At 46.7% G+C, this 26,082-nt stretch overlaps 1 protein-coding gene across 1 annotated transcript in view; it reads left to right on the top strand.

Moving 5' to 3' along the window:
• Positions 1-313: 313 nt before the first annotated feature.
• The window catches only part of LOC144818539 (alcohol dehydrogenase 1-like), a 295,630-nt gene continuing 269,861 nt past the window's right edge, over positions 314-26,082 (top strand). Inside the window, exons 1-2 of the mRNA XM_078676059.1 lie at positions 314-513; positions 25,095-25,196. Coding sequence (XP_078532185.1) covers positions 496-513; positions 25,095-25,196 — 120 coding nt within the window. The 5' untranslated portion in view covers positions 314-495. The remainder of the gene's footprint in view (positions 514-25,094; positions 25,197-26,082) is intronic.

The following is a 26,082-nucleotide window of genomic DNA, read 5'->3' as shown; positions in this document are numbered from 1 at the left end:
CACAAAGTCACTAAAAACATACATTTTCGTTATTCACTATGCACGTGGGGCATATTTACAAGCCCCTTGGGCCGCCAGTACTTCACTATTCCCCCATATTAAAAGCGACTCACCGGCGGCGCAAGGGGCTTGTAAATAAATCCATTAATTTTCAGTTGTTTTGAGTCCAGTGGTTGGTTGAAGCAACCTGGATGGCCATATCTTTTCTTCGTGTTCCTTTTATCTCGGTAGCATATGTGGGCAAAAAAAGTATCCACCGCAGTCGCATGCCAAGACTACACCCACTTGATTTAACAAGGCTGTTTGATAAGGGCTGGGATTAGGATTCATAAACCCAGCCCCAGTCAAACAGCACAAAACAAGCATTGCCTAATTTGCGGCGCGGGCGCGTGCAAGGACCGTTTAAGAAGCCTTGTTGAAAAAACCTGCGCTGTAGTTGGAGTGCTAAGAAGTGAGTGCAGACAGCAAACACTTTGCCACACCGCGGCTGGACACATGGCAACTTCGGGAAAAGTAAGTAAAGCATTCTGAATAGAACAGATGATTTACCTAAGGAGAGATAAAGAATGGAAACGTGCTTATTGCATGGACTGTGATATTTGATATAACACGCTAGGCTTCTGACGTGCTTTCCATTTGTTTAAAGTAAATATTGGACTATTTGAGTGAGTTTCTTACCTTTGCTTTGGGGCGTAGCTTGGTCAGTAAGATTGGAGGTGGAGGGTGAGCATAACATTTCGAAACAATCAGGCTGGCACATGGCGTTCAAATACATTATGCGAGAAGCCAGGCGCACGAGAAGGGCTTAAGGGGCAGCGGGAGGTGGAAAGGTAGAGGAATGCGGATAGGTGGGGCAGTGAGAAAAAGCACATTATTTTGTGAAACAACCAACATTTTTTTAAGTCTTTCCAAACAGGGAGAGGGAGAGAGTGTGTGCGCAAAAATTCCTGGTGAAAAACGACAGACACTTCACCTCACTATACCAGACAGAAAACACCTGCACTTAACTATTTGGCAGAAAATACATTTATTAGGAGGAGTAACACCCCAAACAAGTCCCCCCCAAGCTACGGCCCCGCTTCTGCACTTTGTGATCGCCCTCCCCTCCTGCTGGACATTGTCTGAGCACAGCAGTTCTTTTTGAAATGTGTAACTGCATTCTCAGAGGTATGATTGCATTATCGGCACCAGGTTGCCTTTGAATCAGCAAACGCCCATGGGCGACAGAACGACACCTTTGTGTGTTGTACTAAAAAAGAAAAGCACTCTTATAAAACATATATGTAATATGTGTAAAGTAGACGTTGTGGCATTATACCTGATCAAAGTTTAGTATATAAAGTCACAAAGTTTTCCATTGACCCAACAGTGACAGAAATCCTTTTGCCCGAACATGTTATATCGAATTTATATTTTAACACGTACTTATCTACCTTTACACTATTACTCAATCTTTAGTTTATCTCTCTCTAAACCTATCTGTCTGCCTGCCCGTCCAAAGGTTGGCAGAGTAAAACAAGCATTTGCAACGCAATAGGTCTCACATTTGTTTAAGTTAGAGCTGTTATCGTTGAAAATGACAATTGTTTTTACTTGTGTTTTTTATATTTGTAGTGGAGTAATTATATTTGTATGGCGCTATTGCCATTGGTATAAAATAGCAAAATTAAAATACATTGTGTTTTTCAATGCCAACAGCTCTAACTTAAACAAATGCGAGACCTATTGCATTGCAAATCATTGTTAGTAATGGGGCTTTGGGGGGGCGGCCGACCAGCGGGAGGCCTGCCACCCCAGGGGGGTTTTGGGGCCGGGGGAGGGGGGGATAGAGCCAGCACCGTACGTGGGCTGGTTTTGGGCTAGTTAGTAGCCTTGGGCTGGGGTTGGGCTAGTTTTGGGCTTCTTTTAGGCTGGCCCGCTTTAAAACCGGACGTTTTGTGTTATAGGTCACCATTTTGGTGGCTGGTGACACAGCAGCCGGGCGGGGGTTTGGCGGAGGTAATTATTTTAGATAATGACCATTCCTGTTAGAGTTTATGTATTGTGTAGAATCGATGCGCGGGCGTAACGGTACTGCATTATTATGGTGCATCTCTTGCGGATGGGTGCGTGCGTGTACTTATGCCACTTCACGGTGTTAATTTTCTTCTTGTCCTTTGTGTGTGCAATAATCGTGATTGATGCGCTAGTACGTTTCATGGTTGGTTCCTTTGTAATACGGTTTCATATTTGCGGGGGCGCACAAGAGGTTTGGGTCTTTCGGCGTTGTGTTCGGGCGGTGGGATGCAAGGTGGAGGCTTGTGGCCGTGGTGTGCGGCCAATTGGGGCCTATGAGGGAGGCTGGGTTTCTGGTGGCCCCCCTTCCCCTTTTTCTGAAGATGCCGTGGCTCAGGTCAGCGGCTGCGGACTGGATTCGATGCTGGGGCTCGGCCTCGGTTCCATCTTCCGGGAGTGTCTTGGCTCTCGAGCTTGCATCCGCTGCGCAGCCTCGCCGCATGTCCTATTCCCCATAGCCGCTTCAGTGAGTGCGATCGGAGTCATGAGACTGTCGCTAGGCACCAGTTCTCTCGTGACACTAAGGTTGTCATGCTTCGTGACGCAGTTTCGTAAAGGCATGTTGTAGGTGACTCTCGGTAGCGGGATTTACACGGGGGGATTATGAGGAGGAGGGGGAGATGCGGAAAGGGGGTGAGGCCATGGGGGCAATTGAACTATGTGGAGGATTCGGAGGAGGAGGGGGAGATGCGGAAAGGGGGGGAGCAAAGTAACGGTGTTGGTAGTGTGTTTCAGGTATGCCCTTGGCAAGGAGCGCCGAGGTGACGCCCCCCCCTGCGCCTCCGCTGGTTAGGCGGCGGGATCCAGTGGCGACGCCAGGTAAGGATGGTGGCGGAGTAGGGGAGTTGTTTGAGTAATCCTCGGCTGTTGGTTGGTGCCGATACCGGGGATCCAGGGAGGGGCGCCGGGGAATGGCGCGGTATGAAGGGGCGCCAGGGGGGGTGCGGGGAGGGGGGAAAGGGGGTCAAGGTCTGGGCATAGGCTTGTCGCCAGTGCGGGTGGAGGAGTTGAGCCGTCAAGGCGACCACAGGGCCAGCGCGGGGCAGGTGTGTAAGGAGGAGAGCGGCGCAGGGATGTGGTCCCCCCCCCTTTCTGGTGTGGAGCGCGCGGTCGGGTTTGAGTGTTTCCCCTATCGGGGTTGGGCTCAGGAAGGAGCCTGGTCAGTCTCGGTTGTCCCAGCAGCGTGCGGGGTCGGGGGGGAGGGGAGGGGGGAGTCGGTCGGTGACTTTGGCGGCGGAGCTCCCGGGGGTGTCGTATACTATCAGGGACATAGCGCGGAGGAGCCCGGCGGCGGTGGGGGTCAAGGTTTTTGGGCAAAGTACGAGATTAGGTTGGCGTCCTGGTGGTTTCGGAGGCATCTGGGGGATCACCGGTCGGTGGGGACCCGGTTTGAACAGGGGGCACTTGTGGGGGACCATTGCATGGGGATTCGATCTCGCGGGCGCGTTTTGGCGTTTCAGTTCCTTGTTGCAGTGGGCTTTTTCCTGGTGGACAGGCTCTGAGACAGGCACGATCTGGAGGACTTCTTGCTGGTGGGACGGCCGGGTTCAGCGGACTGCCGGCAGTTGCTGGTCAGTTATGGGCCTCGTGGTTTGCCTGGGGGCGCCCCTGGCGCCAGAGAAGATGTACGGTCCCAGTACGGTGCTGTCCTTGTTTAGTATAGAGCTCAACTCCGGGCCATGGAAACACGCCTGCCAGAGGACGAGGGGGCGGCGAGGTTGGCATGGAGGGCGACAGCACTGCCCATGGGATGTTCAAATTTGTGTGCGCTGGGTGCGCCATTAGGTGAATTTTGCAGTGTTTTTTTTTTCCTGGCGGACAGGCTCTGGTCGGTGACGCACTATCTGGTTGACTTCTTGCTGGTGGGACGGCCGGGTTTCGACGGACTGCCAGCGGAGCTGGACGTTTTTTTGGGCCTTGTGGCTTACCTGGGGGTGCCCCGGGCGCCAGAGAAGACGCACGGTCCCAGTTCGGTGCTGTCATTCCTTGGTAGAGAGCTCGACTCCGTGGCCATGGAAGCACGCCTGCCGGTGGACAAGGGGGGCGGCAACGTTGTGGTTTTGGGTCTGACGCTGTCCGTTGTGACACGGCCGTATCCTTGAGTACGTTTGTCAGTGGGGAGTGAAGGGGACTTGCGTGGGACAGGCGTTCGTGAGGCATTTCCATGGTGGAATATGAGCGGGCATGGGAGGAATTGTGGCGGTCGGGAGCAGTGGGGCAGGGGGATAGGTGGTTTCCGCAGGAGCGGGTGTTGCGGTTCAGGTTGAGTTTGATGGCTGGGGGCTTTCGGGGGTGACGATTCACCGTCGGCGGGGGAATGGGGGACGCAGCGGTGGGAAGGTGGGGCGGGGGGGTTCGGTCGAGAAGGAGGTAGCAGGGCTGCATGCGGCACAGGGTTGGGGGTCCTGCGGCACGCCCTATGGTGTATGGGTGAGGACCCGAAGGCGTTACGGAGGCATTCCGTCTGAGTGGGGGCGGCGACGGAGGCTGCGTGGCAGTGTTGGGGAGGGCCTCGGGCCCTGGAGGTCGGACTGTTAGGGGCATCTGTCAGGCTGCGGGGGAATGGGAAGGGAACGTACGACATAAAGGACATTTCTCGCCTCTCACATGTGTGTCTTTTCAGGTGCAGGGGCGGGCCAAATGCAGCGGCGCTGGAGAATTATGTTGGTGAACTCATTGATAAAGCAGGCAAAAAGGGGGACTGGGTCAAGCACCGGAATCAGTGGTTGGAAGCGGACGACAGGTTGTTTCATTGTCAGCGGCAAGGAAAAGGGCATGAGCTAGCATGCGTTGTTGCAGGCTTTGTGTGCAGTGGTAAAGGGGAGAGTGTGCTTGGCGTGGGCTTGGTACCGTGCAAAGGGTTAGCGTGGGTTAAACAAGTGAAGAGGGACCTGTTAGGGATACGGCGCGGGTAGGCAGGGTGTCAGGTAATTTGGTCAGAGTTTCGGTCCCAGGTGGGTTGAGGGGGGCGGCTGAGAGGCCAGCGGCCATTGATAGGACCTGGAGGAAATTTACAAGGAAATGAGGGTTTTGAGGAGATGGACGGTTGAAAGGATGGAGCACCCGGAGCTTAGGTGCCGGGCAGTGGAATTTCAAGGGGATGGGGTTTCACCTGTAGTACGGGATGGAGTTAGGTGCTACATTTGAGGGAGGCTCTGGAGCAGGGCATTGGTGCGCAGAAACCCGGACGTGCAGGAGTCCTAGGGGGGGGTCGAAAGCCGTTAACACGCCTTTCAAGTGGCGGTTCTTCCTAATATATGGGGGAAGTGTAGGAGATCTGTTGTTGGATTATCGGGGGGTAGGTCAAGCATAATAAAGGATTTAGCCAGGTGGAGAGGCAAATTGACGTTTCTGCTAATTGTTTACTGTATTTGGATTGGGGGAACCAGTTAGGGGAGGGGGTGGGGGGTTTGTCAGGAAATTGCATATTTAGTGAGGTATAGTTTTGTACGGCGCAGGCCAAGGTTTTTTTTTTAATTGTTCAAGGTGCACCTGCTTCCAATAAAGCAGCCTTTATCATACCAAATTTTGAGTCTCTGGTCGGTGCTGCTTTCCTCCCCCCCCCCCTCTCCCCCGTTTGGCCCCAATGGGGCTATGGGGGGCGGCCGACCAGCGGGAGGCCTGCCACCCCCAGGGGGTTTTGGGGCCGGGGGAGGATAGAGCCAGCACCGTCGTGGGCTGGTTTTGGGCTAGTTAGTAGCCTTGGGCTGGGGTTGGGCTAGTTTTGGGCTTCTTTTGGGCTGGCCCTCTTTAAAACCGGACATTTTGTGTTATAGGTCGCCATTTTGGTGGCTGGTGACACAGCAGCCGGGCGGGGGTTTGGCGGAGGTAATTATTTTCCCACCCTCCCTCCCTGTGTTTTTTCGATCAGTTGATGGGGGGGTTTCAAGTGTGGGGTCTGGGGGGGCGGGGAGAGGGGTGATTGCTTTCCTTGAGGGTGTAGGAGGGGTTTTGTGGTGTGCGGTGGTTTTTGAAGGAGTTTTCTTGGGGGCCGTGCATCTGTTTTTTTGCTCGATGGTTGTGGGTTTGGTTGTGTCGCTGGAGCAGGTGTGGGGTGATGTTCTGCCTTTGGGGCGGTTCTTCCTAATATATGGGGGAAGTGTAGGAGATCTGTTGTTGGATTATCGGGGGGTAGGTCAAGCATAATAAAGGATTTAGCCAGGTGGAGAGGCAAATTGACGTTTCTGCTAATTGTTTACTGTATTTGGATTGGGGAAACCAGTTAGGGGAGGGGGTGGGGGTTTTGTCAGGCAATTGCATATTTAGTGAGGTATAGTTTTGTACGGCGCAGGCCAAGGGTTTTTTCATTGTTCAAGGTGCACCTGCTTCCAATAAAGCGGCCTTTATCACACCAAATTTTGAGTCTCTGGTCGGTGCTGTTATCCCCCCCCCCTCTCCCCCGTTTGGCCCCAAAGGTGGGAGCAGAACCAGCAAATCAAGTAGACTGAAATATAACACATATATATATGCGAGGTCCACCATCGTAGCAGGACGCAAGGATTTTAGCGGTGTTGGAGGCATTCGTGCACCACGACGGGCACGTTGGATTTCCGGACGAGCCCCCGTCATTTTCCTGGTGTCTCTTCGGAGGTTTTGCGGTTCAGGGGACCGGAGGGGACACTTTGAAAGGAGCAACATACAGGATACCAGTGAAGCAAAGATGACAAGCCCTCGCCGCAACAAGCACCTGATCCCCCCGCATCACTCACCTCATTGAAGCGTTGCATTCTGGGACCTGTAGTTTCGCTGCAGTCACCTAGCTTCAGGTGTAGTAGATTGACCACTTGGGAGGTGGGGTCAGAGGCGGACCTATCCGTGTGCGGCAGGACATTGCATAAACTTTCATTTTTGCCCACACCCTGCTCATAGACTCTGGGCGCTGAGGAAGGCTAAGAAATGCCGAAATGCATACGCCATATGAGAGTCACAGCTTCATTAAAGGTGTTTCCTGTCTCCCCCTATGTGGCCTCTGCTTCTTTCTTGAAAGGAGTGTTCTGCATTTATATATATATATATATATATATATATATATATATATATATATATATATATATATATATATATATATATATATATATATATATATATAAAGTAGCCAATGTACTGTGGGTCTGGTGGTTTCACAGCTATAGGCCAGGGATCAAGACCCAGAGCGACCAAAGTGCTGTTGGCCAAAAAAATAGCAAAACTAAAATACATTGTGTTTTTCAATGCCAACAGCTCTAACTTAAACAAATGCAAGACCTATTGCATTGCAAATCATTGTTAGTAAAGGTGGGAGCAGGACGAGCAAATCAAGTAGACTGAAATATAACATATATATATATATATATATATATATATATATATATATATATATATATATATATTACCTACTGGCGGTCGCCAGTAGGTAGTTATAGTTAGGATCGTTTTCCATAGGAAATCCGCAACATTCTATTGGGAATAACTTTGGCGCAGAATGAGGGATCTGCCTGTAATTTTCCGTAACTTTGCCTCGCTGCGCTCCGCTCCTTCCCTAAAAGTTTCCGGGGGATCCGTCAAGCGGGGGCCGAGATAAAAGGGGGGTCCCAAAACGTGTTTTCCCCATGTTAATTTCCATAGGGCGGTTGAACTCACTTTTAGCCCGAACGGCTGAATGGATTTCCACCAAACTTGGCAAAATTGTAGGGACTGGTACCCCGATGTGCCTTTGCTATGTCTCAAGATATATTCTCCAGTGGTTTTTACGAAAATTTACTTTGAAAAAATATATATTGGGCTACATTGGGCTATATATATGTTAGAGCCCAAATGTAGCCCAATGTAGCCCAATGTAGCCCAAAGATGGCCACCAGAGACAAAAAAACTAATGTAGCCCAAATATCAGCCAGATGTAGCCCAACTATAGCCCAATGACAGAATGTCCCAGAGTGTTCTAAAGAACAAATAGAGCGCTAACAGTCTTACTTATGACAAAAGTATGGCACACCTGAAGTCATCTTGATTGGAATAAAGTGTTAACACTTAAAACATTTAATTTGCAAAGGAACAAAATGAGGGGGTTCATTTTGCCATAGAAATTATGATTAGTGCTGAAGAAAGAAAAATTAGGGCTCATTTTGAGTGACTTCTCAAATCCTGATTGGAATAAAGTGGTAACACTTAATACATTTAATTTGAAAAGGAACAAAATGAGGGCTTTCATTTTGCCATAGAAATTTATATATATATATATATATATATATATATATATATATATATATATATATATATATATATATATATATATATATATATATATATATATATATATATATATTCACTGAAAAAACATAGGTTTCACACCAGTTATAGTTAGGAATTAGCATTTAAAAAACCTATTAAATTCACTGAAAAAACCATAGGTTTCACACCAGTTATAGTTAGGTGGAAATGTTACTCGCATAAAACCACCTCAAATGACATCACAGTGATGTCATTTGAGATGTCATCAGTGATGTCATGAGTGATGTCACTGACCATGTCATGAGTGATGTAATATGTGACGTCATCAGCAGTGCATTGCACGCGCAAGTTATAGTGAATCCAACTAACTATAACGTGGGAATTTCAATGGTTTTATGCGAGTAACATTTCCACCTAACTATAACTGGTGTGAAACCTATGGTTTTTTCAGTGAATATATATATATATATATATATATATATATATATATATATATATATATATATATATATATATATATATATATATATATATAAAGTAGCCAACATACTGTGGGTCTGGTGGTTTCACAGCTATAGGCCAGGGATCAAGACCCAGAGCGACCAAAGTGCTGTCGGCCAAAAAGTCAAGACTTGAGGGGATACAAATGACATGGGTCATTTGGGAGGGAGCCGGATGCTGGAAGGCAGGTTTGCAGGCAGCCTTGTTGTACATTAGTCAGGTTTAATATAGAGAAGATGGCAAATAAAAAAAAACAATGGAAAAAAAATCTTTTATCTTGAGTACCATCACAGAGTAGCAAAATTAAGCGTATTATTTGAAATCAATGTGCATCTCTTTTTTAGGGTGCATTTCGGTGACAGCTGCATTTCAGCACGTCTGCTGCTGCATTTAAATTGGAAAAGGTAAATTACAAGCACCAGAATCCAAAGCATATAAGAAATGCTTGGAAAAGATACAACTGACATGGATCAAATGTCCTACAAAATACAACACAGAAATATCACAATGAAGTTACATTAAATCAAATTCAAACATTGTGAACTGGTGTTTACACTACAGCCCTTGAAATTAGGAGATATCAGTTCGAATCCAATTTCAAGTGGCTTTGGCTGTATTTTCTGGTAAAAAACCGCACTAAGTAAAAGGTCACATACACGTATTACATTCAGTTTCCTAAAGCATTCCTCACCCATGGAGCTTTTGATGAGAGAAGAATCTCACAAGGCTCCTTGTCCTCTTAATACTTAAGGGGAGAAGGAAACAAGCAGTGCCAAAACCGAATACTTTGGCCTGTGTCTATTGAAAAAATCTTGGCAAGCTCCAATAAAACACACAGACGAAGTACAGCATGGACAGCAGCAATGCAAGCTTTCTAACACAAATAACATGTACAGCGCAGGTTCATAGCAATATTACAAGTAGTGCAAACACTCCTCACATACACCGAACAATTAAGGGCACAGGCAGCCGGTCCCCTTACACACACTGAACAGTTAAAGTACATGTAATAGCAGCATAAGCCTCCTTTGCCATCGAGTTACATGCACTTGAAGATGGCAGGATGGCTGAGCAAGTTGACGTTGTGGCAAGGCCAGCTCAGAGTTGGTTCCTTCTGTGCAAGCTGTCAAAGTAACCAGCTCAAATTCTCCTCATAAAGTTTTCAGACACTGAAATGTGTAGATAGTACACCCAAGGATGATATCGGAATCGCAGTTTGTCACTTGTGGCATTATAAACCCTGTCCCTTAACAGACAGGTGTCACAATGCAGGCACTCTGTGATTTCGAATCATAGGATCGAGGTCTGCTGGTCTTCCCCAGGGGAGCTGTGGAACGTGAAACAGGGGAGCCAAGTTTGAGTCATAGCATCGGCTTACCATTCTATGATTCTGGACAAATCTCTTCATGTCTGAAAGAAATCTGACCTTCTGTGACAGAATTAGGTGCTCAGTAAAGGTCACTTTAATGCTCTTGAGCCACGTTGTCTGAAAAAACACCTCTGCAACAGACTGCTGACCAATTGTTGCCCTATTATTAATTATGCGGGAGCTTTGCAACTTTTTGCCAAATGTTCTTTATGAGACACAGGCTGAAGATATACCGGTAGCCTTTCTTTTAATTATTTGAACTGATTAACCCTCTTACTGTTCCCTCTAGCCTAAACATTTTAAACGCATCGGGGTTGACAAAGACGCCCATTTAAATGGGAGAAAAGAAGACAAAGAAGCACATCAGCAAAAAAAAAAAAAAAACACAAGCATATTATAAAGAAACAGTTCTGTTCTACCTGGCCCCAGTCCTGGCTCCTTGCAAAGTATGCATGGCTTCCTGTTGCCATCACAGCATGTCGGGAACTGTAGTGTTTACTTTGCAAGTGAAAGTCACGTTAGGTGTCGCCGAAGGACAGGGTAGAACTCAGTGGCTAAAGGCGCATAGCCCTTTGCTCTTCTCGGCCAAAACTGTTACCAGAGATGATAAGCAGCCATGTTGTTCAATTAATAAATGCTCCCTCCTGCCTGCAGAATACTAAAGAAATATGGTTACATAATACACATGGATTACGAGTTGTAAAAGAGAACGTGAAAGTGGTAAAGCTCTGACAACAGCAACGTAGATTACATCCTGCTGCACCAAACGTATAACCACAGACGATTGCCCGCCACATTGCTTATTAAATAATTGTGTTATGCACGTTCTGTCCTGTCTGCAGCCCGTTAACTAAACAATGATGAGGAAGACAACATGTGATGGGGCAGGAGAAACGCAGAATCGGGGCAAGAAGCACGATGGGGAAAACAAATTTTTTTTTTTTAAATACCTTCTCTCCGACCGGCTGTGAGCGCTATTTCCTATGGTGCCGATATGAGGAGAAACCTCCACGTTCAGCGTAGAGTGTGCGGGGAACAGGATGTGGTTTGGGGGACATTGGGCGCACACAGCATGACAACGCGACTCGCGAAGGCTTTGCGTGCTGAAATCTGAAGCGCAAAAACAACAGTTGATGGACAGAATGCAGAACAATGTCATACATTCACCCAAGTACAGAGATCTGGGCCTAAATCCATCATTTTTCTGCACTCCATACCACCCCAGTTCAGACATGGCCATATGCAAATCAGCCTTAACCCTGTGCCTCATGGGAACAGTCCAGCCCGAATTGCCAAGCCATGTCTTCCCTGGACTGGAATCAAGCATCCTAGGACCGGTTTCTGGCTATCAGCCTTCATCAGCCAGGATAGCTTGACTCCAGTGGTGTGGAGAGCACGGGACTCACGTCTGAGCATACCCGCCCCACTCGGGGTGACAAATGTAAAAACAACAGTTGATGGACAGAATGCAGAACAATGTCATACATTCACCCCAGTACAGAGATCTGGGCCTAAATCCATCATTTTTCTGGACTCCACACCACCCCAGTTCAGACATGGCCATATGCAAATCAGCCTTAACCCTGTGCCTCATGGGAACAGTCCAGCCTGAACTGCCAAGCCATGTCTTCCCTGGACCGGAATCAAGCATCCTAGGACCGGTTTCTGGCTATCAGCCTTCATCAGCCAGGATAGCTTGACTCCAGTGGTGTGGAGAGCACGGGACTCACGTCTGAGCATACCCGTCCCACTCGGGGTGACAAATGCAAAAACAATCTGAAGCACATCGTCCGTGGATGGCATTTACCACAGTGAATTAGAATGATGTGTTTTGCAAGTTGCGACAAGTGGTGGCAGAAAGTAAACAAGAATGGACCAGAAAAGCTGAGTCTGGTGTGGTTTGAATAGTCACCAGTGTGCCAGAGACTACAGCGATAGAGGTAGGATTATCCTATGGTCCATACCCAAGTTAACAAGTGCGAGTGGATGAAAACTGTAGTTAGGAGCCGCTGCTTCCGGACTACACAAATTTTCTATCGGATCAACAGCCAACAGAAAGCAAGATAAGAAGAGCAATGCCACAGTTAAATTAATCGCAAGCGGTATGACAAATTACACAGAGTTTCACCTAACATACAGATTACTTTAGGTCTTGCTGAGACAGCGCCTATGCTGAAAAGGCGAGACCTAAAAAGGTGTTGCTTTTGTGCCAATCTACAATAAGGCATTACAGATGGAAGGTAGGTTTACCTCCCAGGCAGGGTTGGATTAACCAGTAAACAAATTTAGCACATGCTTAGGGCAGCAAGGGAAGAGGGGCACCACAGAAATTTTCCATTGCCGGATTTAATTTAAGACCATATGGTGCAAAACTGCAAATGGGGTAGCAGGAAGGTTGGGATTGCTGCCTTTCCTCATTGGTTGAACTCAGGTCAGCCAATGAGGAAAGGCAACCATCCCAACCTCGTGACAGAGCGGGATGGGGTTGGTGAGATTACTAACCCCACTCCACTCTGTGATGAAGTGTCACTGATTAACACTCAACTCTGGACGCTTCAGGGCTTAAAACTAAAGTGCCCAGGTCCGAGGCAAAGTGTGACGCTGCCACTCGTCCCTGAGGGGGAGGGTCTCAAAGACCTTTGCTGAGCTGAGGAGATCATGCCCACAGGAGCTGTGACATCTACAGCCCAGCAAAGTTCATCTCAGGCAGCCAGTACCTGACCTGAAAATGAAGAATGTCTGTTATGCCGACCTTTGCTCAGGCTGACAGACACTGTTCTTGAGGGGCAAAGGGTGAGGGGGAGTGGCGCTTCAGCCCCAATTGACCTGCTGCATCTGAAAGCAATTGGATGCCTTATCTCTACTAAGTATATAAACAGATGTGTTACGTAAGATTAGTTTTGAGGCTCTGATCAAAAACGTTGCAATTAGAAAAAGTAAGAGAAAACCTATTGAATATACTTAAAGTGGAAGTATACAAAAATACACATTCTTTTCCATCTTATTGTAAGTTTTGTTTAATCTTGAAAAATAAATTATTTTATGGTTTATTATTGTTTATATTTTGAATTAGATACATGTGGGGTTCACCAAAATCTTTGAAGTGCTTAGTGCCTTTAAAAGGTTTTAATTCAGCCCTGCTCCCAGCCAGATCAGTACCCACTGTTACACATTCATGCTCATTACTTTGGGTCAGTGTTCCATGTGACTGAGTCACATGGTGTTTTTATTATGTTTTATACTTTGTGTGAATCATTTAGGGGATATTTTTTGGGTGGAGGAGGGAGCCATCTCAAAGTTCTGTATTTTTAATGCAACATACACCAGTTGATCAAAAAACACATTCGTTTTTCATAAAGAATGAATAAATAGAAAAAATATCTTTCATAGCACATGCCCATCATATAGCTCATAAATAATATAAGAACCACATTTAAGAAAGCACCCTACAATGTGACCTTTAATTGTGTTTTATTTGGTGTATCATCCAAATAATAACAAATACAAGCCATTTGCAATGTCTTGCACTTCTGAAATGGAATATTGTTGAAGAAATAGTGTAAAAATCCAAACAACTTATCTGCTTATGCTATCCACACTATGGGGCATATTTCTGAGTTTTGTGGTGCAGGACAGTGCAGCAAGTCATATTGCTGTGCTTCCCTGCGCCACAGTGAAAGGGTAGGAAAGGAGCGTATTGATCCAATATGGCATATTCCTGCCCTTTTCCCTTGCGTTGGCAGCCTTCAGCATAAAAACCAATCCTGAGAGGCTTTTTCTTCTTTTTATGTGTGCTGTAGAATGCAGCACAGATCGAAAGAGCAAGAAACAAGTAGAAATATTTCCCCTGAATACGCCTCACCTGGGGAGGCGTATCTTTTTAGCGCATTCCCAGGTTTACAAGGACCTGTAGACTCGGGAATGCGTCAAAAACTATGGGAGTTGCGTGGGAACACCCCGCAACTCCCATGAAACGCCTACCCATGGTAGAGCAAAGTAATGCTGTAATTTGTGCTGCGTTGCGTTACTCCATATTTTTGGAGCTATTCAAAGCCTTGCGAAGGCGCTTTATGTGGCTTCAAAGACCTGCCTTAAAGTTTGCGTTGCTCTTGAACCACGTTGCATGGTGCTAGAGCGATGCAAACCAGGTCATAAATATGGCCCTCTATATTTATGTGAGGCAGTGAAGAGAAGCACCATTATTAAATTACTGCTTGGTAAGAACTCTGAACAAGAATTGGCATAGCCAATAGGTCTTACCTTTGGGACCTTATATGTGTTTAGCTAGAGCTATTGGCTTTGCCAATGTGTTTAAGCTATGGTGTAGCATAGTGTGGCTGCTGTACAGTACGTTATACAGTTAAAATACGTGTTATAAGCATTTTTGTTACCATACATATATGATTAAGGAGATATTATGTATAGTTGAACGACTGTATTAAAAAAAAGAAATAACATAAAAATGCTTTAACACATGTCTACCAAGAAGACGATCCTTGTGGGATGCTTCCATGTTATGTGCACTTGTGTCAGTGCTGGGGCACCTTCGAAGCACATGGCAGTGATGACACGCTCAAGCTTTAAGTCCCTTACAGGTTGTGAGAAGTTGGCCTGATGTATGATGTTCACTATTCTAGTGAGCACCTTGTATCAGTCCAAACAACCCTTTTGGTGGTGGTTGTAAGTCAACCTTATAGACAAGCTATTCTAGGGGTAGCATAGGCCTAAGCAGTCTTAGGCTTAACGCAAGAGGGCATGTGAAGCCAGCTGTTTTACCATATGCAATACTGTAATATCAAATGAAAGGACACCACACAAGTTGTATATTATAAAAATATATGTATTTATTACTAGAATAATCCTCTGTACTCTTTATGAGGGCAGAGGCACAAGTGTTTAATCAAAAGCACAGTTAAACATACAAAAGTTGCACAGTTATGGATAGACCCGGTGGCCACTTAAACCATATACTAAATAAGTGGTATAAGAACCACGTCTCGAACAATGGTAAGGCCTAGGGCCTTGGGAATCGCTGGGGCTACTCTGGACTAACAGCAGTTAGGACGGGAGAGGCCCGCGGGACTCGGATGCAGCGCTAAAAGCACACGCATGCACCAATGCAAAGTCAATGATGCGTAAAAGTTACAATGTTACTGTTTTGGAAGTCTTTTGACTGGACTAGAACTTAGCCATTTTAAACTAGGACACTAGAGGTGTGAACCACTACAGGAGCACCGGTGTTTGATCGTTACCTCAACCACAGGAAGCGGGTGCATAGGTGCCAAAGTGTGTCGGGTTTCGTCGTGGAGTTCTATGGAGCCTGGAGATGAAGATGCTGCAGGCGGCCAGGAGAGAAGAGTCCGGTTGGATCCAAGGGTTGATCAAAGATGTAGAGTACCTGAAAGCAGAGGGGACAGAGTCTGGGTCACTCACCAGTGACCATGATGGAACCAGGAAGGAACCAGGCGATGTCGGGCGCAATCAGGAGGTTGTCAGGAAGCCACGTGGACTCTGGGGCATCGACGATGACCAGGAGTAGATCAAGAGCTATCCCACAAAGGCTCTCGCTGTCGTCGGTATCGGCTTCCGGATCGGAGTCAACAGGCCTTGGCAAAGGCAACCCACGCAGGATTTGAAGATCACTTCTTACTCGGACCAGCAAGGTCAGAGATGCTGCTCCTTTTTAGGAGAGCGAGGGTCAGTCTTGAGCAACTAGACCAGCAGAGTAGATTTGTAGTTTCGTCGTCGTAGAGGCCACCAGCCAATGGGCAAGTGACCGGACAGATGCGTCAAGCAGGAAAATGCAAAAGGGCCCCACGCAGCACTCGGTGAGTGTGGAGGGGTGATCTTCAGTGCACAAGCTGCTCGGGCTGGGGCTTCTCAAACCCCGATGCACAGCTTCGAGGGTGCCTCGGAAGCTGCACTGTCAGCACTTCACAGTCTTTTCAAGATGGCCGGTCCCACATCTCCCGTCGCCTCCATGGGTCTCAGCTTTGCTGTGGCTGTGGATCGGGCTGTTGGATGTCTAGGAATCTGGTTCTTGTTGATCTCTGTCACTCGAGCTCCGGCAGGAGCTGCCACAAAGCAAACCATTGGGCGCTGGATGGTGCCTGTTTGCACAGGGTGGTCATTCCTTGACGAAAAGGGAGATTCTTCAGTCTTCCACGTCGAGTGGGATGTCGAAGGGTCCAGAGTTCTGTATCAAAGTTTCAGTCAGGATAATCTAAAGTCTATGGGCACAGCTCCTACCTTTATTCCAAATCAAGGGGCTGGATAACCTGCTAGGCCCCTCCTATGGGTGGGACCCAGGAAGAGGGTGGTTACACCCCTTTCCCTTTGTCCAGTTTCGCACCAGAGCTGGGGCTGGAGTGCCCCAGCACCGGTTTGAACTGGGCAATGCATGGGACACCTTGTGTGCCCCAGGCAGTGTCTAGTTTCACTCGCCCTGCCTGCCTCAATCCCCTATCTCCTGTCTGGGGTTGTGTAACACCTCCCTGTGACAGGAAACCTTTTGTCCAAGCCTCCCCTGCCAAGTTTCGGTCAGCAGCAGGAGGCCAGACTTGTGTCTGTGGCAGCAGCATCCATTTTGTGATGCTGAGGCTCTGGTTAGTTTTAACCGCGTTTACTGTGACCCACATGTCTTAGCACTCTAGAAGGGTGGAATGCTACCCCCGTCGCCAGAACTGGCAAGGGGGTAGTATTCCAAAGTGTATGACACCTTACACGAAATGTTTTGATAAAGCCAAACCAAAGTTAGCAATAACCGTGAGGATTATAATGCACTTAAGAGTATATGGTATGGCAGTATCCCAGAACAGCTATAAGGACATGGTTCCCAAAGCTGCAGACAGGCTCAGCTCATGCTAGAGCACCATCTCACATAAAACCAAGCACTCTGCCTCCAGGATTGTTAAGGCCTGCCATAGGAGTGACTTATAGGTGTATATGTGTCCAGATATAGGTTTAGACATAGGTATACTATATCTAAGCAAGGGGTTATTACACGACCTTGCCCCAGCTGAGTGATCAGCCAGTTGTGTCAGTTTGGATGGCCAGCCAGGGGTGGCAAAAGATATGCTGCAGCCCCTGGTAGGCCTTGGATGCACCTATGCCCTGGGTACCTATAGTATACTGTACAGGGGCTCATAAGGTGACCCAATATCCAATTAGGTATGTACCTAGGGTACATGGAGTCCCTTTTACAGAGAGAGCTGATAGCCTGGGGCCCTGATTAGCAGGGTCCCAGTCCAACTAAGTCGAAAACTAGCTGAACACAAGGCAAAAAATCTGGGATACCCATAGTCAGGTATCCACCCTCCTACACAGGTGAATAACAAGCTTGCTCCCATTAGGAGAATATCATACACTTACACGTTCTTGGCAGGAGGGGAGACAGAAACAGGGGAGCCATTATCTAGGAGAATGTGTGTTCTAACATTAATTTTCTTTCTGAGTTCAACAGAGCCAAACACAAACATACATTTCCATATATCCAAATTTTGAAATGTGTCTCAAAACCGAAGCAAAATACTGAACAAGTTATTTTGTAAACATACAGACAAATAGGAATTGACCCTTTATTATCAAGTGTGTTATCTTCATCACCAGATCCACAACGTCCATACAGAGAGGCTGCAGACGCTCTCTTAAAAGGGGGTGGGGACTGGGTGGTCCATCAAATTCAGAGCACAACTCTGGGGTTTCAAGTCACTAAAGAGGGAGAAGCCTCTGTGATCTCACATGATTGTCTGTCTCCTTGGAGTACAAACAGCAGAACCCCCAGGGAAACCCATCAGTGCAGGGGAGCAAGGCTTCATGGCGGGGACTTTCCATCCCGACACTTACATATACCTTAAGAGTACTTAGCACTACTTAAATATAAGGTTTGCAGACCAAGGCAAAGCCATGCAAGGATGCTTTATTTAGTTGATACATTTGTGCGATTTACCTGTACAACTCGTCGGTTCCGATGGCCCATCCAGGGTCATCTTGGTTGTAGTGAGGAGACAGCTCTTGTAGATATCCTACCCATTTTCCAGAAAAAGTTCTGCATGCAAAGCACAGGATCTTGAATTTGACTCTTTGGTTCACGGGGAGGCTTAGGAATTATTTTAGTGATTGTGTATAATGATCAGATTCCATCGGATATAGCGATATCCTGGGCCCTCTTGGGTTTTTGTATTGCCTTCTTCAATGTGCCACTGTACCATTCATCACAGTACTTTTGTCAAGGTAGAACTAGGACTTTAGTGAACTGAGTTTAGTACTTTGTAAACAGAAAACCCGTTCTAAGCATCTTTAGCTGGACGTTCGTCTTTTTTCTGTTACAGCTATTATTTGTGAAGAAATTAGGAGTTTGCACTGGGTCCTTTCTTGTTGGCATCGGAAGATACAATGTTGACAACGTTTTGGTTTTACTGCAAGTGTCTCTGTTTGGCCAGCCTCCTTTTTTTATGTCTTCTCGTACCTAGAAATATATAGTAGTTGGTTCCTTACTTTTCCATCTCCTGCAAGAGAACCTTGCCCAACCATTCAGGCTGTGATGTCCTAAGTGCTCCATTCAATATGACCATATATAAAAGGGTCTAATTTTTACCAAGGGAAATACACGTCCAATTCCTTCATTAACTTCAGTTTCAGTTTATTTTATATTTGCATAGTTACAAAAAAACATTGCATTGCATTAAAATAATCAGTAAAACCATTGATACACATTGTTTAAAACCAACAATAAACACCATGAAATGCCTTGCCACGCATACATGTCTGGTGATAGCCTCTGGCAGGTATCAAGTGAGTAAAATTTGGTATGTCTTAAAGCGTTCTTTTGTTATTGCTGAGATGTGAATGAGGAAGAGGCAGCATTGTCAGAAAATGAGAGAGTTTCTTCGCACTCAACTTGATACCCGCAATAAGTTGCAGTGCAATGAATACATATTTAAAGGTAAAAGCTGACAGGCATTGGGCAGTCAGGATATAGCTCATTTTGACACATTTTGTTGTTGCAGCTAAATAGTATTGAAATGAGCGGCATTTTAGTTTGAAAAGCCGAGATCTGCAGTTGGCACAGGCACCTACAGGGGGCCACTATTGAATTGAATGATTTTTTTTTATTTTGCATAGTTACTAAAAACCATTGCAATATCTCCATTTAAAAAAAAAAATAAAATACATATACGTACTGTACATTTTTATCGTATACTTAATATTGCATATAAAGCGATATAATTCATTTTTTAAAATCTTGTAAGTTAAATACTATTTTGCAATAATGTTCATCTTAACTTCATTTCTCTTTGTAGGCTTAAAAGGAAAGGTTGGGTTCCAATGTCCTCTTTCCACCGCCTTCATAGGTTTAATAGTATTTAGACAATCATTTTAAAATGTGGTTCAGACTAGTCAAGAAGCAGCAAGTTAGGTGAAGATTCTAGTTTCTTCATCTTTTTCTCCACCTCCTTCATGAACTTCATAAAGCTGCAGTTTAACTGCGGATCATCAGGAGTGAAGCAAGCAAGAGCTGCATGCCTTCGAGTACGTATTCCTCGTTGGTTGAACAGAGGTTTCAGCATGCGTTTCCTTTCCTCTGTCAATTTGTCGCAGGAACACAGCAAATGTGGCATATCCTCCTTTGCCTTGCTACATAAACGGCAGAGGCTGCCCCCTTTGTCCCTCAGCCAATGAGGGAGATGGGTTCTGCAGGGTATATAGCTCATTGTGACACATTTTGTTGTTGCAGCGAAATAGTATTGAAATGAGCGGCATTTTAGTTTGAAAAGCCGAGATCTGCAGCTGGCACAGGCACCTACAGGGGGCCACTAGAGAGGTCTGCTCTCTAGTGTCGCCTGGGCACCCCACACCCCCTGCCCCCCTTCAGGGGCAGGGACTCGAGTTGGAGTCCCCCCCTCTCTTGGCTTTTTACTGCGGCCTGTTAGGTGGCCCGGCCGAGAGGCCTGCTGTCTGTCATAAGCGCCTGACGCCTTCGGGCATTCGCGCGCTTTATAAGATGAGAAATCAAATCAAATCAAATCAAAATCAAATGTCTCCAGCCTTGTGGTGGCGCACAGGGGGCATCACTTCCTGGTTGCCCAGGACTTGGGGAGGGTATATATCCCTCCCCCACCATTTTGGGGATCTCGTTTGATCGCTGTAAATGCCACCTTAGGGTCATCTCGTCATTTCATGCCGCGATACCTTGCTGCACTCGGACCTCGTGACTAGCATCGTTTGGCTATCCGTAGTGGGGCAAGCAGTTGGTTGCGAGGTGAGTGTAATTACCCACCCCCATCGTTTAGCTCCTAAATGTACCACCGGCATGGTCGGAGCCCTGCTGGGAGAATCAGCCTTGGTGGAGCTGCTGCGGTGGTGCCGCTTGCCCCGGCTGGGATGGCAGGTGAGAGGTTTAAAACGTATGGCCCAATGTGGGCAACACACGCCCAGCACCGATGCCCGCCTCGGCTGGTGTGGAACATGCGTAGGAAGGGAGCGCTTTGTCTGCGGGGAGATTGGTCGATGTGCTTCACCGCGTTAGTGGCGGGATGCTGGAGGTATGTTTCCCTGTTCTGCGCGCTTATCCAATCATTCACGCAGTCTTCCCCGAGGCAGTTACACTTTGTGGAGCCTTTGGGGATCAGGCCGCGTCGCCCGCCCTGGGAGTGCGCTGCTTATTTTCAGGGTCCCGTCGGTGATAACATGCACCGGTAACCTCAGGGTTTTCCTACCAGCCCTCCTGGGTTCCTCTTGGCTGGGCTTGCGCTGTGTGGACCCTTGGCGCTCTCATCCTTAGTTGTGCAGGTGGGTACTGCATCCGGCGCCACACGGGTGCCGACATGGCAGGTTTAAAGGTGTGCAGGTTGGTGCCATGTTTGCGCGCCCTCCCATGTGTTGGAGCCGTAAAGATCACAATCTTCGAGCTCCGACCTCTGCCCTCCAGCCTCTGCGGTGCAGGGGGCACTCAGAGCCAGGCTACGGACCGCAAGAGTCACCGCGAGAGGGGGCGAGCCGGGCCTGGGGCGACGAATAGTTGCGTTGTGGGCGGCTCTTCCTGGTCCCTAAAGGCACCGGTGACTGGGGCATAACCCATCTGTGAGATATGGGTTTGTGTTGCATGGGAGGTCCTTGTTGGGGTTTTCACTCACCCTTTATGCACGGTGTCAGTGGTAACAAGCATTGGTGACCTCCATTTACCACGACCAGGCAGCCCCAGAGTTTCTCTTCCTATGCGTTTCCCCTACCAGCCCTCCTCGGTTCCCTTTGACTGCGCCCGCGCTGTGTGGACTCCCGGTATGCCCATGTGGAGTCTTGCAGGTGTGTGCTGCCTCGGCAGGTAAAGACATGCCCAGGACAGTGCCGACAATTTTGAGCAGCAGCCACCTGTGCATTCAATGAGCCTATGCCGGGTCGGTAACTTATTCGATCCACATGTTGTCCTCCCCTCGGTTTAAAAACTGTTTCCTGCAAGCACCGCTTTTTGATTTATTGCGCTATGAGCGCTGGGGGGATGACGATTGTGGATTGTGAAGGGGCGAACCTGGTATCTTACAGGGCTCGGGGAATTTTACGGGGCGTGCACGAGTTTGAGCCCCCCCTTTTCTTTCTGCATTGCAGTGAAACATGGAATGGTTGGACACCGAGCATGCAGTCGCATGCCTCCTTGTAGGAAGGGCTTACTCGCCCATTTTATAGGATGCATGCGGGGCCACGGGTAATTGTATAACATATTAGTCTGCTTGAGTTGTCACAGTTCCTATATAAGCTACCTATTGTCTAGACCGTTTGGTTGCTGTTGCGATGTTTCTGTGAATTATGTGGTCAACAGTGTTGCACGTATACTTTACACATTGCCTCCAATATTAAGCCGACTGCTTTGGGGCCAAGCTACCTGAGGTTAACAGGGGGAACAAGGTGGCAGGGTTATTATGCACTAGCTAGTCGGCTGGCTCATCTTGCTAGGCACAATCCCGAGTCTGTGGGGGATTGGTCCCTGCCACCCCCCCATGCTTGTAAGTGTCATGCCTCACCCTGCACTTTCTTTGTTTTTCAGCGGCTCCATTTGCCCTCTCTGTGGCACTTCACTTAACTTGGTGGTTCGATTTCGTGGGGGCGGGTGCTGACAACCCCCTCCCCCCCACACTATACCTTTGAGCATGCCTCACCCTGCATTTCTTTGTTTTTCAGCTGTTCCGAATCGCCCCCTCACCGCAAAGCACTTCGCTAGAAACTAGGGGATAAGTGCAGGCCCGCACATTGGAGACAAAGTTTAAGGTAATAAGGTGGAGTATTTAAGTCAGGAGGACTCCTGGGAAGGAAGCCACTACTGACAAGAGCGTAGGGGTTGGCACTTCCACCCTTATGTGAGGAAGTGGACACTGCTTAATTTTTTTAAAGGCGACAGCACAAGCCCTTTAGTACTGGTTAGAAGTGGTAAAAATCATAGTGTCCTAATGCCTATAAAAATGAATTTCGAAACGCAGGAGAGGATAAGGCAAACATTAGGGGTGACCCGGCAGAGAGGGACCAGTGTTGTCAGCCCCATTTTAAAGCCTTGCATCAGGTGTAAATATAGGACCTGCAGACCTTGCCTTGTACTCCGGATGACTTCCCTGCTGATTCAGGCTAATTTTGTACCTCTGGGACTACTCTGCTGCTACCAGAGGACTGCTCTGCTGCTTGAAGCAAGCCTTGTACCCTCATAGGGCTGCCCTGCTGAACAAAGGCTGCCTTGCTGCTTGAACCCAGGACTTCCAGAGTGACTCCAAGGAATAGTTGGCTGGCCTCCTGTGTGAGATACAGGGACATACCAAGCCTTCACCTGGCCTCTGCTAGAGTGAGTTCTGACCAGTCCTGCACTCTTGTCTGTGGTGTGGAAGGTGCTGCTCATGAGTAACCTAAAAAGCTGGGACGTAGAAAATTTGTCACCAAAAAGTGGCCCGAGAACTAATAGAAGACCTGAACGTACCTGCTGGCCTTCTGCCTGAAGTGCTTCACTGGTCAGCCTGGCTACGCAGTAACTCCTTATATGTTCAGCTCCACAGCAGCAATCCTGTTCAGTGGGGCCTTCGAGCAACAGCATCTGGCTTTGTGAAGACCTTGTCGGCAACAGTCTCCAGCTTCATCCCTCTGGAGATTTTCAACTTCCAAAAACAGCAACTTCATCCAGCAGCTCTCCAACGAAGACGCCTCCTCCTCGGACACCGCTGGCTACCTTGCCCAACTGAACTTTACCTTCTCAGGAACTTTTCTTCAAATTGTCCAAGTCCGAAGGAAAGCCAAGACCTGGCCCAAAACACACCTGTAGCTGAACTGCACTTCATCATGGTCAGCCAAAACTTTTGACTTTGTGCTGGTCTTCTGCAACTAGATGCCAGTGTTCAGTGTTTTGATCTTTTATGCACTAATTTTCACTAAAAACTTTGAAAATTCATAATTCCAATTCTATTGATTGGATTTAGTTCTTTTTGGTGTCATTTTATTTATTTTCCTAAATCGGTGGGGTTTTTTTACGTTATATTTTCACTTTATTACTGTTTTGTGCTGCATATATAGTTAACACAGTGCCTCTAAGTTAAGGCTGACTACTTTTGCACCAAGCTATCTGAGGGTTATGCACAGTTTAATTTAATGACTTTTGTAGTTGTGGAGGTTGTGGCTTGAGTAGAGTTTACACTCCCCTCAACCAATAAGCCAATTTCTTAGAGGGTTACTAGTTTGAATCCTTGCTAGTGCCTTATAAATGATAAAATGCAACACCTTTGACACAATTCAGATAAAGATTGTTATATTTTTATTGCAGTCTTTTTCATAAGTAGAGTATGTTTAACAATATAGCAGTATCCGTCCTTCTAATTTGCTTTTTGCTCGAGCCTGTCCCTTTGATTTTGAGATGTACCGCTCGTGGCTGGAGACATCCTATCACCTCCATCTCATTCCAAAAAAACAGTAAGTTTGTAGTAACGTGCATGCTCCATCCTTGCATATCCTTCAGGTGCCTTCAGGTTTTCCACGCTGTGCAAGAACCCTGTGTACCATAAGACATTGCAGTTATGTATAGAGTACACTGTTCCTTTAGGAACTTATTATGAGCAAGCGAGCTCCTCCTTTGCAGAGCGAGCTCACTTGTAAAAAATAAATGCATTCCAGTTGCTATGTTTCTTTTTAAGTTACTGCTTTATGGCCCACACTGCTGTCCCTCATCGGTTGCTCATTCTTTGTTGGGCGTCTGATGCCTGAGGACAGGCTGCGTTTGAACTCCTTATTTATTACCTTGTACTTCGCAAAATAAAAGCTGTACTTAACTCTGCTTGGCTCCTGAAGTCTGTATGTAACAAACCCTTTCTTAATCTTCCACGTACACATTGAACACTGAAGTGTAAATCTGCACAGTGTGAAAGATCTGCTTAAATTGTTACTGCCAGTGGTGCAAATGTGACCTCCTATAAACATCCAAAGTGCCAAACGGAATTGTGCCAACTTTGGGCCTTATTTAGAGTTTGGCACACAGGTTACTGTTGTATTCTACCTATTGCATATTCCCATGTATGCCTTAACCCACTTAATGCCCTTCTTGTGGAATGTCTCTGCACTGTGATGCACTACGGAATGTTGGGTGCTGGTTGAAGATAAGCACAGTTATGATGGGGCTGAGCTGACTGCTGACTGCTCCTGGTGGGGCTTATTCCAGGATACTTAACATCTTACAATAAATCTTCATGAAATACCTCAAAAAAAAAAACATCAAAATGTAGTAATTGACTCCAGGCTGGTTGAGGTATATATCCTATGGCATTTGCAATATGGTGGTTGGGATAGCCTCCACTTTTGTTACGGAGTAACTGGTTCACCAAACTCTAAATCAGGCCGTTTGTATTTGAAATCTCAGTTATTTTACTTATTCCTATACATGAGTGCAACTAAACACATTGACTTATTAAAATAAAAACAGTTTCTATCATATTTCCTTTCCTAGGTTATAAAATGCAAGGCAGCAATTGCCTGGGAGCCCAATAAACCTCTGTCTATAGAAGAGATAGAGGTCGCCCCACCAAAGGACCATGAAGTGCGTATTAAGGTAAGGAGATACTTTTCAATAATTTCTAACCTCTTTAGGCCTTACCTTCACATGAGATTTAAAGGTCGAGAGCATTATTTTCTCAGTTTAATACTCTGTTTGACTGACACATGTTGCCTCACATCTATTTCTGATAAACGGTTGACAGTTGATAAAAACCAGGTCCAACATGCCGCAGATCCTAATTTTGATTTCCAAAGGGATACAAAATTAGATTTGGATGTAGTTTACTACCAAGGTCAGACTTGTGCTTGCTGGAGCAAGATGGGTGTTGTTGTTCGGACACACTAGACCACAGGTCAGTCACTTCAGGGGTTTGGCCTACTGCAAAATACTAGAGTTCTAAGGATTGGTAGAGGGGCAGGCCAAAGAAAGTTGGGCATGTTAGCCTCTTCCAATATGCTCTCTGCTGTTGACATGGATTGGAAGACTGTAGAGATTTTCCTGGTCCTAATATTTCTTCTGTTAATGTAGGGACTACGGGCATATTTATGAGAACTTTGCAACATGCTTGCACCATACACCATCATACAAAGCTCGAAGTCATATTTATGAAGGCACGTAAAGCCACTTTGCGTGGCTTTGAATTACTTCACAAATGTGGAGTAATGCTACGCAATGCAAATTGCTGCGTTGCATTACACTGCACAAGGGAAGCATTCCATGGGTGTTGTGGTGGGTGGGGCCGATTCACAGAACTAACTGATGACAAATTCCTAAACTTACTACTTTTGGTATTCACAGAAGTTAGGATTTTGTCTCAAGTTTGTCTTAAGACAAACTTAAGACAGAGTTAAGACAGACTTGAGACAGACTTAAGACAAACTTGAGACAAAATCCTAACTTCTGTGAATACCAAAAGTAGTAAGTTTAGGATTTTGTCTTA

Source organism: Lissotriton helveticus, chromosome 2_1 (genome assembly GCF_964261635.1).
Source record: "Lissotriton helveticus chromosome 2_1, aLisHel1.1, whole genome shotgun sequence".
Taxonomy (NCBI): domain Eukaryota; kingdom Metazoa; phylum Chordata; class Amphibia; order Caudata; family Salamandridae; genus Lissotriton; species Lissotriton helveticus.
This window is presented reverse-complemented; position numbering and strand designations above follow the sequence as displayed.